This window comes from Crotalus tigris, unplaced genomic scaffold, assembly GCF_016545835.1.
Source record: "Crotalus tigris isolate CLP2741 ecotype Arizona unplaced genomic scaffold, ASM1654583v1 scf7180000024369.3102671, whole genome shotgun sequence".
Taxonomy (NCBI): domain Eukaryota; kingdom Metazoa; phylum Chordata; class Lepidosauria; order Squamata; family Viperidae; genus Crotalus; species Crotalus tigris.
The window spans coordinates 933171-946458 of NW_024100539.1; the positions used below are offsets into that span (position 1 = coordinate 933171).

The 13288-nt window shown below is 40.1% G+C and overlaps 1 protein-coding gene across 2 annotated transcripts in view; it reads right to left on the reverse strand.

Moving 5' to 3' along the window:
• Positions 1 to 550: 550 nt before the first annotated feature.
• LOC120301137 (membrane cofactor protein-like) overlaps positions 551 to 13288 on the reverse strand; it is a 33867-nt gene continuing 21129 nt past the window's right edge. The window contains exons 2-3 of one of the 2 annotated variants that reach the window (XM_039327901.1): positions 7849 to 7959; positions 551 to 2831 (exon numbers count right to left, since the gene is read on the reverse strand). In XM_039327901.1, the coding sequence (XP_039183835.1) occupies positions 1549 to 2793 (1245 nt within the window). In that variant the 5' untranslated portion in view covers positions 2794 to 2831; positions 7849 to 7959 and the 3' untranslated portion in view covers positions 551 to 1548. Of the gene's footprint in view, positions 2832 to 4084; positions 4266 to 7848; positions 7960 to 13288 lie in introns of those variants that run through there. The other variant, XM_039327900.1, reaches the window with a different exon arrangement.

The following is a 13288-nucleotide window of genomic DNA, read 5'->3' on the forward strand; positions in this document are numbered from 1 at the left end:
CCAGCTGTCTAATTGCAAGTTGCACTTCATCGGTTAAGTCTACCCAACTTGACAGAGAAATGAAAAGTCAAAGAAAAACATGTATTGTTTTTCAGGCAAGTTCAAACTCGAGATGGATAAATAATTGCATTTATTTCCTTTTTCAAAAGAAAACCAAAACCCGTAGCCGAACATGCATGAAAGAAAAAGAAAAAAACCCACTTACCATTAATTCAGATATCCCAATGGCCCAGCCAAGGATTTAGAAATCACCCTTACTATTTTACTGCTCGTTGGTGAGGAATTTTACAGTGAGTTTAACAGTCATAATCTAGTTCACTTGATTTATATCAAGAGGACATAAACTTTCAATTTTTTTATATGAATTGAGCCCTGAAAAGCTTGATCAGCATTTTTTAGATAGCTATTATGTTATACAACAATTGTATGTCCGGGTTTGGATTGAAACATGAAGAACATTTAGATACTTGAACCAGTGGAACAACTACATCATAAATTATTTACTAGAAGGCTTGTCAAGAAATTATAAGAAATTTTATTCACCGTTAGATTATAATAAGTAGGCATAGATTTCTTCCAAAATATAAGAGATGAGAAAGATACACCAAATTTAGCAATTATTATTTACTCAAGAGCACTTTTTCATTTATTCTGGCATCTTATCATCTATTGCCTGACACATATGTTGAATATTACAGGCAGGACTCCATTTAACCAAAGCACAGTGGTATCTGGTCACAGTGAATTTAGTGATATCAATTATACAATAAGTCTCCTAAAAGTTTTGCTTAATTTATTTGGTCCAATTTACAAAGTTTACACTGACTGCTAAAAGGTATACCAGATCACAATTTATATGAGGCACAGTTTTAGCACAATTTTAAAGCCTCAGAAGCAAACATGACGCTTGTGACTCTTGTTCTGATGTCACACGAATTCAGAAACAGATTTAAGAACAGATTTAAGAGAACTTGCAGAATGCTTTCATTCTAGTATCTCTAAGGCATCATCCCTGAAGCAGATGCCTGGGCAGCTCCCTCAGATTCTGTATCTCAGACATACAGAAAGAGACCCTCTAAGGCAGGGGTGTCAAACTGGCAGCCCACAGGCCAGATGAGTCACGCACAGGCCACACGCACTCCAGCTCCGCAAAGGCAAAAAACATCATGACACGTCACAATACATCACATGAGGCGATTGAATTTGATACCCGTGCTCTAAGAGAGAGGTCCCCAACCTTGGCCACGTTATGATTTATGGACTTCAACTCCCAGAATTCCTCATCCAGCAATGCTGCCTGAGAAATTCTGGGAGTTGAAGTCCACAAGTCATAAGGTGACCAAGGTTGGGGACCCCTGCTCTAAGAGATATCTGGAAAGGGTATAAGTACAGAGTACTAGAATAGAAAAGCAGCATATGCAAAAGGAGCATTTGTTGGAAACTGAATATGAACTATTTCAGGAACTAGCTGCTTCATGCATTGCAAAACCGTAGAACTATGAAAATTAACTTAAACTTTGGACCCAAACTTCACAGAGTCTCCGTTTTCTATTCTAAAGAAGAAAAACGCTGAATGTTTCCTGAAGTTTTACTTCCAAGTTTTTGTGGTCTCTGATCACCCGTTGTTTTTTCTTTCTCTGAAGCTATCTGACTATTTTCAGGAGCATTAGCTTTCCACTGGCTCCACCATTTCACAGCTGCAAATATCAAAGCAGCCAGAACTATAAGGGCAAAAATAATTCCAAAAACAATTCCAACAATTTTGCCTGATTCAGATCCTGATTCAGGTGTAGGAATTGTTGCACTTTGGGTTGGGTACATTGGAATAAAAGTAGTCTCATCTTCTTTTGGAGGAACAAGGGTAGGGAGAATTGTGGGGGGGCCAGGGGGTGGATGAGGGACAGGAGGAGGGACAGGAGGAACTGGTGGAGGTGGTCTGGTTGGTTTGGTAGTTGCTACACCCTTGTCACAACGTGGAAGAGGAGGTTTCCATGTATTATCAGCAGCACATTTAACCACAGTGGCCCCTACCAAAGTATAGCCAGGATTGCATTCAAATGATACACTATCACCATATGTATATGTAGGTCTATATAAAGTTGCCAATCTCCCGTTTCGGATGCTTGGTCTCGCACAATTGACTTTTTTACATTCGGGTGGAGGTGAACTCCACTCTCCATTCTTACCATCAGCTGCAACTACACAGTTAATTGTTGAATGTCCAATAAGGGAGAAATCGGCATCACACCGGTATACAACAATCATGCCCACAGAATATTCATCTCTAGGATCAGCTTCATATCTTCCATTGGAAATTGCAGGAGGGCGAACACAAGGAATCCGGTCACAGTATGGAATGTCTCTGTGCCACCTAACTTCGCCTCCTCTTAGAACACATCGAAGGGTACTTTCACCTATCATTCTGAATCCAACGTCACAAGCCAGGGTTACTGTTTCACCAAGCCGAAGATCATCTGAAGTTACTATTCTTCCATTTTCTAAATGTGGAACCGGACATCGCTTTCCTTGACATAATTCTGGAATCTTTGTCCACGTTCCATCTGGAGAGCATGTCATAAGAGGACGACTCCCAGGTATAAATTCATGACCTGGGATGCACACTAATCGCAAAACAGTTCCAGTAGGATAGCTATCTTTTAGGTCTTCTGAACCTCTTAATCTAGAACTGGGGGGTAAGGTTGGAGTTAAGCAGTCACACAAAACAGTGGAAGCCAGGAACAGCAGGAACAAGACAACTATTGGGACCCCATTGGAACAAGGAGAAAGAGCCATCGGAACACCTACAGAGTCTGGAGAAACATCCTCTGGACCTACAAACAAAAAAAGTTGAAGTTTGTGGAAGAAGTTTTATATTATATTTGTGTTATAATATAAATAACATAAATAAATTTGTGTTATAATATAAATATATATTATATTTATATTACATATGTATTATATCACATATGTATTATATATATATTAAATATAATATATATTTATATGTAATATGTAATACATATAATATATATATTACATATGTATTATATATATAATATTTATAATGGGACTTCGTCGAAACGTCGCCAAGACACTTCCAATTTTACGTGGGAGAAAACCCGAACATCCAAAGACCTAAATATTTATAATATTTATACTATATTTGCAGACTCCACAAAACTGGTCACACCTAGCTGAAGCTGTGGCAGATACATTTAGCAGGCAAAGCTTAGCAATTTGTGTCTATTTTAAAATTTTGTCTTTTTATAATTTATAACCAATCATATTTGAAATCTTGCATTTTTTTAATTTATCATCTTTAGAAACTGCCCAGATTCCTCACAGAGTGAATATATTGTTTCCTGTTGTATTGGGGTCTTGCCCATAGAATGTTACCAAACATATCCATGAGTGCTTAACCTGGCTTTGCAAACCCATAATATGTCTTGGAAACCAAAGTCCTCTAGTGTCTTGCTTGCAGATGAGATGAATCTCATCTTGAGAAGGAAGAGAAAACTTGCAAGTTGCAGATTTTTCTCCCACAGATCCTAGATTATTAGGATCGAAAATGGAACACCACCACTTTTCTGCTACAGGGACATGAGCAGCTTTGCACACACTGTGGGACTTTCAAAAGTACAGGGAGACATTTTGTAAGGTGGTGGCATGTCCAACGTAACATTTGAGTTGATTCTTTAATCTAGAAAAACATTGCAGAAGCATGCTCTTCTGGAGCTATGCAGCAGATGGTGGCCCACTGGCAGGAACGCTTGCCACGCAACATCCCCAAATCTTGCATCCAGGGCCAGTGGCAGGAAAATGACAGGAAAATTGGTAGCCTTCCTCTTTCATGACATAATTCCCTTCCCAAGCTCTCTTTTGAGGATCTAGGCCTGGCCTGTTCTGGTTAACTATGGTGACTCTACATGCCTGCGAATTAATTGGGCCTACAAGGCCCCCTGTGAGAAATTTCTAGAGAAATCCTTCCCCAAGACTACACACTTGTCTTGATCTCTCCCAGGACACCCCACAACTGGCAGCCCTCTGCCCCAGGACCATGCCACTAGAACCTGTTGGTACACACCTGGATCCTCCAGGGTCTACCTCAGGTCTCTCTGACAGGCCTCAGTCACAGCTCCACATACAGCTCTCCTGCTGGGCAGCTTCTGGTCTCCAGGGCCTATGCAAAGACCAGCTCTGCTGGACCATCTAGGCCTCTGCTTCACTCCTGCTGGGCCTTTTCCCGGCTCTGCACAGCACAAGTATGTCTAGGCCAGCTCGGCCCAGCAATACTGAAGCAGCAGCAGGCAAACTTTTGGTAATATAGTTTGTGCTTAATCTTTTTAGGGGCTGGGAGATGCAAACTGGACAGGATTGTGTATGGATGGTGCTAAAATTTGGGCCAGGTTTTGTAGATTCTCCTCTTTTTAAAGATGATATTTGGCTGTTTTGATTGCAGAAATGGCTAAATGGACTTGTTTGATCAAAGAGGGAACTACAATTACTTTGATAAAAAAAATTCTTTATAAGACTATTTTGCTGAAAGTGGATACAAATGAATTGCTGATTTAGGGAACTGATTTAAAAAGTTTGTTTACGGGAAGAAGGAAACAATGGCAGAATGTGGATGGTAATTACTACGTTTGTAATGTTGCAAAGACTGCAGGTCACCCCTGTAAATATCTTTCTTACTTTTTTTATTATTCACTGTTTCTTTTACCGTTTTGTGGTCTTTTTCTATTTCTTCTTTGTTTCTGCAGTGTTATAAATTTGTAAAATATTCTTTCTTTTTTAAGGTGATATTTCAGAGCTCAGGCTCTGCATTTTCATTTATTTCCCATCTCAGGGGAAAACTAACCTTAGAGCAGGTCAGTGAGGATCCATAAAGCATCAGTTGGGATGCAGAACTGGAATGGAAAATGCTACTTAGCAGCTGTGAACCAGTGAAGACACTGCAATTGTTGTTATACAACTCTGAGGAAGTGAGCCAGGAAATGAAATTAACTGCTGTGGGATCTTTACAGGCCTACTATTTAACTGACAAGCACAGAAGTGTGAACTATAATATTTCAAATGCATCCTCAAGGTGATTGGAAAACTTGGCAGACATCATTGTGAATGCTGGAATGCAGGAGGGTTAGTTTAGAAGATGTTCATGGCTGACATTCTTGGGCTTTGTGAATGTAAATCAAAAGCAGAAAGAATCAGTGGGGACTGATCACATAATATGCTTCTCAGTCTATGGGATGTAATGTTATCTGGGCATCAGTCTCAATTCCTATGAAGTTGGTGGAGAGCCTAGAGTGTTTTTATAGCTGCAGGCAAATCTAGGTCCCCAATCTAGCTTTCCAAACAATGATGAAAGAATCATCTTTCTGTTCCCTTTGTTCTCAGGAAAAGATATAGTTCTGTAAGAGTATAAATGATGTATGAAATATAAAGAAAAGCCTAGTTCCAAATGAACAGAGTAAAGGAAGCACTTAATGCTTTAATGTGTTATTTATCTATTTGTTAATTGGCACTGTCTTTAGACAAATTGCCTTTGCAAAGCAAAAACAAAACCTCAAGAGCCTAATAAATAATCCTTTATTTCACCCACATCTTTTCTTCACAAGCAGAGGCATGTTCTCTTTCCATCACATCAGATTTGTTTTGTTTTGTGTGTGTGTGTGTCTGTGTTGTGTGTATGTCCTCAAGAGTCCCTTCCTTTTATCTATCTATCTGACATTTTTCTTCTTCACTGATGTGATGAAATGAGAAGTTGTGGGAGAAGCAAACGCAAAATGTTTTGTCTCTGGAGACGAAACATTGAGAGGAACTCCAGAACATTCTGTTCTTCCTGAAGACAACACCAGACTGGCCATTCTGGGGTGGTCCAGCAATTTTCCAGAAGTAAAGCTTTCCAGAAGAGGAAGTGGTTTTTGACATGAGCAATTACTTTTCATGGTACACAAAATTCTTTCTCTTTGACTGGGTTTGTACAATGCACTAATTGAAACTATACTGTATCCCTGAGTTCTTCATACAGCACACAACTGAACACAATCTATAGTGAGCCACAAACTAACAAAGCACATCTCATCTTGATCTGGTATTACAAAACCAGAACTGATTACAATATGAGAAAAAAGCAATAAAATTAGCCTTTCTAAACTTTGAGAAGTTCTCCATTCATGTCATTTTTTTCCAGCACTCAGGGAAAACTAATTACTGCCAAGTTATTGGAAATACTGTGAATTGAATCTCGGATCTTTTGCACAGAGAAAATGTCAGCTAAGCTGTTCAGAGGATTAGAATGGTGTAATTTAACTAGTTTACCATCACTTATAGAAACACAGAACTCATTGCACCGGGAAACATGACTAGTGAAATGGGTCTGGTGAAAAGCATGTCCAATTGGTTGGAATTTCGTATGAATGTATGAGATACAACAGTCCTTACATTCAAGGAGCAAAAGTTGAGTGATAGCCCTGCAAAACTGTAATGTTGACAGGAGATGATATGATGATTATAAGAGCAGTATCTTTTTGGTCTTAAATATTTAAAATGCCTTAACTAGAATAAAGAAATGTCTCAGAATGTTATGTTTCAAAAATAACTCTTTATGTTTGATTCCAAATTACTTATGAGAGAACCAACTGATGTAGTGGTTAAGGCATCAGATCGAAACAAGGAAACCATGAATTCTAGCCTGCTTTGGGCCAGTCACTCACTCTCAGCCCTAGGGAGCAGGCAATGCCAAGTCACTTCTGGAAAACCTTGCTAAGAAAATTGCAGGGATTGTCAAGACAGTTGTTTTTAACACTGACTCAAAGGCACTGATAAATAAATACTGACTTGGTAATACCATGCAAATCCTGCCAAGTGATCCTCTTTCTACATTCACCTTGTTCTGGCTTTCAGAGTCCTCTAAAATATATTCTGAGTTTGTAGTAAGGCAGGAAATGAGGATTCAAGGCTGCATTTATAGCAGAAAAATTAATGTACAAAAAATAGTTAATCAAAGTGGGCTTTCTGAATTTCACCTCAAAGGTTATTGGTCTACTAATAATTTAGTAGGGGAACAGTTTTCATTTTTCACATAGAATTTATTATTATTTTAGTGCCAGTTTGCCTCCAATTGAAATTATGCTTCTTCGCTCTGTCTGGGACTGTTAGCAGCTGTAGATGTCTTCCAGGCCTGCAATAGGTTTTTTTGTAAGCATGCGGAGGGACATTATATTTCTTTGTTTCTCCTGTTTCAACATTTCTCTTCATTTTCACTGAAGTATCTCTTCAGTTCTTAATCCAGGGATGTGTAATTGGTCCTTGTTCGGTGTTTACACAAGACAGATGGAGCATATTGTACTGGGAATATGTGGAATTGCAGATGCGCCTTTCAGCTTTTTTTTAAAACATAGAATTGGGGAAGGGGAATGGCTTCTTAATAAACATTATTAATAAACTAAATTCATTCTGTGCATTCTCAATTTACTGCGACAAAAAGGACTTGCTGGGCTTCGCTAGGATTCCCCAATCACGTGGTATCACAGAATGAATGGTGGCGTGACCTCACCCCAGCTTTACACATTATGATGCTAACATCATTGGGGCCTGCGACCACACTGCTGCTCCCTGTCCAATATGCTTTCATTATGCACCAATAAATATTTGAAAAATGATTATATTCTAAAGAAATTGGGTATAATAGCTGATCTACAAGCAGCTGCACATATGAAGCTTCAAGCTTTGCCTGTTTGTTATGATTATTTATATCAGCCTCATCATCCGTGTTTTTTAGAAAAAAGGGGTTCCCAGAGCCAAACATGTATAATCAATCATTTTAAAAAATTTAAAAAATATCCTTACCTGCAAATATTGTCAGACTCCAGGAACTGAGAACGACACATGGAATAGTGTCTGAATAATTTCCTTTAGTGTTCTTCACCTATTGTTTTGACACGCAGGCAGGAGCAGATGCTAGGATAGTATCCACAACTACACGTAAATTAAGCAGTTTTCCAAAGCAACCTGACAGCCCCATTAGTTATACTAATAAAGTTCAGCCCCAATTTCCCACAGGGCAGCCACCCACAATCAGTGAGAGCACAGTTCTCGGACAAAGCCCGATCTCTACAAAATAAGAGCAAAGTTCAAAGTTCACAGAGCAGGGTCCAAAATCTACAAGGCAAGAACAAGGTCTGAAATCTACAGGGCAGGATCCAAAGTCCATAAGAACAGGGTCTGAAGTCCACAAAACAAGATCCAAAGCCCACAAAGCCAAAGCAAGATCCGACATTCAAAATGTAAATTCCAAAGTTCACAAAGTCAAAGAGAGTGTGTAGCAGACACAAATGGTTGTTCCTGACAAACACATCTTCCCTTGTGCCTTGCTAAATCACCTGAAATCAGGTGGGGGGTTTTTTAGGAGGGGCAAAGGCTGTTTCCTCACAAATAGCCTTGCTGACCTCTTCTGTGTTACCCTACACTCTGCCCTTTTCTCCCACAGATCGGAAGGGGGGGTGGCAGCTATTTCTAACCAGAAGTGGTTTATTGCTGCTCATCAACACTAACCATTGGCAGACGATCCTGCCCCACTTCTTCTAGTGCAGGCAGCTGACCATCCAATCAACCACTCCCTCGAATGCCAAACTGGCCTGGGACTGTGTCTTCCTCAGCCCCTGGGCTCTCAGGACGCTCCTGGGGATTCATGTCATCCCTTTCAAAGGGCCTCATTTCCGGTTCATCTTCCTCCTCCATACCGACTTCCAATGGGACCATCACACCTATAGACAGAATCTTGCCAGACTGGAGCAGCTATTTGCATCACTGTAGATCAGGGCTTTTCAATCAGTGGAACGGGTACCACCTGTGGTACATTGGCACCTGGCAGGTGATATGTGACCATCCTAGAACAGTGGTAGCGGGGGAGGGGAATGAGCTGAACCGGTGGCAGCACCGCACAAGCCTGAGTGAGAGATGGCTGACAGGGCTCAGCAGAAGCGCCAGGCTTCAGCTGGAAAGCAGCACTGATCCTGGTGCTTCTGCTGAGCCCAGAAGAAGTGCCGATCAGCTGGAATGTTGCAGCATCTCCAGGGTCTTGTGATTTACATTCAGATGCTTGGCAACTGATTCATATTTATGATGGTCACAGTGTCCCAGGATCATGTGAAGTGACCAAAACCTGCTGCAACCATTCAGCAGATGGGGGGAATAAAAACCAACACCCCCCCACCCTACCCCTGCTGCCAATTCTCAACAGAAATGCTCACAACAATGAAAACCTCGGACAGGAGGAAGAGCACCGCTGGGTGGGCAGGCAGGTGTCTTGCTCGGCTGTGCCTTGGGAGGCACTTTTTTCAGTGCCATTGTAACTTCGAACAGTCACTAAGCGAACTGTTGTAAGTCAAGGACTACCTGTACTTTATCACTTTTTTTTCCTTTTTTTGTTTTTTTTTTTTTGGTCATCAAGTTTTTGACACCTTACTAGGCGACTGGTGATACTCAGATATTGCCATATCCTAAAAGTGGTAAAATGGGTGAAAAGGTTGAAAAGCCCTGCTGTAGATAACTCTGAGAAGGCACTTTAACCCTCTTTCTGCTGACAAAACTTTACAAACTCAGCTGCCAATGCCTGCTGGAAAGCAGCCCTTCCTCCTGGGAATTCAGACTAATTCACCTCAGACTTGAAACTGAAACCATCATACAAAAGAGGAAGAAGGATGGGAAAAGGAAAAGGGAAGAAAAACCAATATCTTCATTAATTCTTCCATAATAAATAGCTAGATATAATTCAGGAAAGAGGAATCTAATAGAGTGAATTTGGGGGCAATGCTGATGGAATAATTCTCAGTTTATTTACAAAGGATCTAGTGGGGACCAGGATATAAACACAAGGTTAAAGGGTTAAGTTTGATCTAGGATAGATAGTTTGGTGCAGTGGTTAAAGCATTAGGCCAGAAACCAGGAGACTGAGAGTTCAAGGCCCACCTCAGCAATGAGAGCCAACTGGGTGACCTTGGACCAGTCACTCTTTCTCAGCCCAACTCACCTCACAGGGTTGTTGTTGTGGAGAAAATAGGAGGAGGGAGGAGTATGAGATATGTTTACAGACTTATTTCTGAAAATAATAAAGGCGGGATACAAATAAATAAATAAAAATGGAGCCCTCCTAACTGAGGTAGGAGCTTTAGCACCTGATTTTGGCCATATTAAGCAAATGCAATGTCTGAATCAGTTGTGCTGTCAGAGCTTAGAATAGAATAAAACTGGAAGGGACCTTGGAGTCCAGACCCCTGCTCAAGCAGGAGGACTATACCATCTCAGACAAATGACTGTCTAGCCTCTTCTTAAAAATCTCCAGTGATGGAGCGCCCACGATTTCTGGAGGCAAGCTGTTTCACTGGTTAATTGTCCTCAACATCAGGAAGTTTCTCCTTAATTCCAGGTTGCTTCTCTCTTTCATCAGTTTCCAACCATTGTTTCTTGTCCTGCCCTCTGGTGCTATTGTGAATAACATGACCCCCCTCTTCTTTGTGCAACTTTTCCTAAGACAACATTGTATGGTTAGGTCGGTTAAGCAGCTGGAGAAGAAAAAGAAGAGACAGGATTAGAACAGCCAAGAACAGCTTCTATGGCAGCATAAGAGTTTTCATGGTTGTGTGTGTGTGTGTGTGTGTGTGTGTGTTGGGGTGGATACAAGATAACAGGAACTTCCTTGGCAGGAGTTACTATAAATGCTTCTTATATTCACAATTTGAGTAGCAAGGCCACTTTGGATGTTTGTGTTCAGCCTAAAATTAACAATCCCCCCCCCCCCCAAGATCAAATATAGGGAGAAAACAGATCTTTAAGATCGTTAAAGAAGCTGACTGTACACAAAGTTTATTATCTAACACCTTCAGTATTAGCAATGTTAGCAACAGTAAATCCTGTTTCTTGTTTCTATTAGTCTTGGGGGGGGGGGATGGTAGAAATCCCAGTCATGAGTGACTGGTTAAGTGCACATGGGCCATCCATAAAAACAAAATGAGGTAATTGTATGGAAGAAAAGTTCAGAGTGATGATGACTCCTGTGTTTAGTTGGCTGGTATAAACCTGCATCACCTCACATTGGAGAGAGGGCAAGAGGCCCGACGCATACGAGTCACTTCTCTTTATACAGTACATCAGTTTTCACTTAGAACCACTATTTTGAAGATCTGTCTTAGCCCTGAAATTCTGGAATGTGACAAATATATATTACAGAAGATATATAGATGGAGGTAATACGTCTTTGAGAAATGTGTTAAAAGTCAGATGGATTCATAGCTCAAGATGATGCTGGAGCATACCGATAAAGCAATATATTTGAAAGTTGTTGTAGGAAACTTCCTAAATCTCTCTGATAGGCCTAAGCCTGACATAAATGGTCCAGAGTCAAATACCATAGTGTATTGCGAAAAAGAACAGATCATAAATCAGAAGGAACAGTATTATAATTACTTATTTCACTGATGAAATCTCCCATAAAGTGAGATGTACAGTATAGCAAAGGTCATTAAGGCTTAACCAGAATATAACTCAGTACTGTCAAAACGCCTGACTGATTCTCCAGGGTCACTTGATTTTCTTTTTCCAATTAGTGAGGCTGGAAATAGAAAAAAGAGAGAGAGAAATACTTCATTTTGAGGTAAGTTAATTTAGGACGCCTCTCTGACTCTTTATTATCCCAAGAGCTGCAAAATAACATAGATCCCTTTCTCAGCAGAGTGGATAAGAAGGGTCTCCCCATTCCTGAAAATATGACTACAGTAGTGACCACTTAGAAAAACAATGTCTGGGATGAAATATGAACAAATTGTCAATTGTAATCTACCTTTCATGTATGCATTTAATATACTGCAGTGTCCTGTTTATACATTCCTGTGGGGATTCATATCTTGCACATGTGAGTAGTGTTTTTGTAAATGAACACAAATCCAGGATTAGTAGAGAACATGGGCTTTGACCAATACAGGCCTTCTTCTTGGCAGTGGGTGCAGGATGTCAGTTATTCCTCCACATGTAGGACCAGATCAGATTCTCAAGTATTATTACAAAATGTGGTAATTACTTCTTTGTTAAGTACTTAACCACATTGTACCAGTTCATCTAGTTTGCATACACCTTATTCAGGCGTCCACTCCCTGCATAATTAGTAAGCTATGAATGAAAAGGAATCATACAACGCAAGGGTTGGTAAGGACTTTAGAGCTCACCGCACCCCTGTGCAGGAAGCTAATACTTCAACATCCCTGACAGGTGGTCATCTACCCTTTTCACTAAACTACCTTCCCAGTAATTTGTTCCAGTTGTTGAGCAGCATTTTCCTTTAGGAAGCATCATCTTTCTTCATCCTGACCTCACATTCACATTTCCAGCTCTGAGCTCCATCAGCTTCCATGCCCTGGTGGTTGCCTGTTCATAGCAGAGAGCTTGTTCTACTGTATGAGCTCCCCATATTAATTAACTGATTGATTGATATTATTTTTTAAATAAACAATTCAAGGTGGAGAACATATCTAATACTCCTTCCTCCTCCTGTTTTCCCCACAACAACAACCCTGTGTGGTGTGGTGTGTTGAGCTGAGAGAGAGAGGGGGGAGGGGCTGGTCCGAAGTCACCCAGAAGCCTTTCACGCCTAGGGCAGGACTGGAACCCACAGTCTCCCGGTTACTATGCTGCAAGAAGGTTTATAAATTACGCAAAGAGCTTCTAGAAGTCAAAGTAGAACAATCTTCCCTGCTTCTTCTGCCTAAGGTATCCCTCAATTAGCCAGAAAACCACAAATGTACTAAGTAGTCTCAGGAATATCACTACTAACACAATATTATATTGCAGTGGAGAAATTATATACAGAGCTGGGGTAAGAATTACAGTGATAATATACACAGAAGTCAATGTATAATAATGTTATTTAACTTAGTTAGTTATACTTAAGTAGGTGGTATACTTCAACTAGATAGAGATGCTTGACATTCTAAAAGATATGCAAATAAACAGTCTTAAAAATATTAAATTCTCTAAGAAGGGACGATGATAGGCACAAATACTCACTCAGAAATAATTCAGAAGAAATGCTTTAGGTTTTGCATAAGCATAACACGTCTCTGCTACTCATTAAACCAGGCCAATTCTATTTTTAAATTTTAAAAATATGCTGCTACTTTAAGGAGTTTAATTCCTCAAAGTTAATGTGACTCTTAAAAATCCCCTTTCTTCAGCTTTGAAAAAAAAAATCAGGATGCTTTAGCAAATTTTCAAAGTATGCACAACTATAATAGGTACA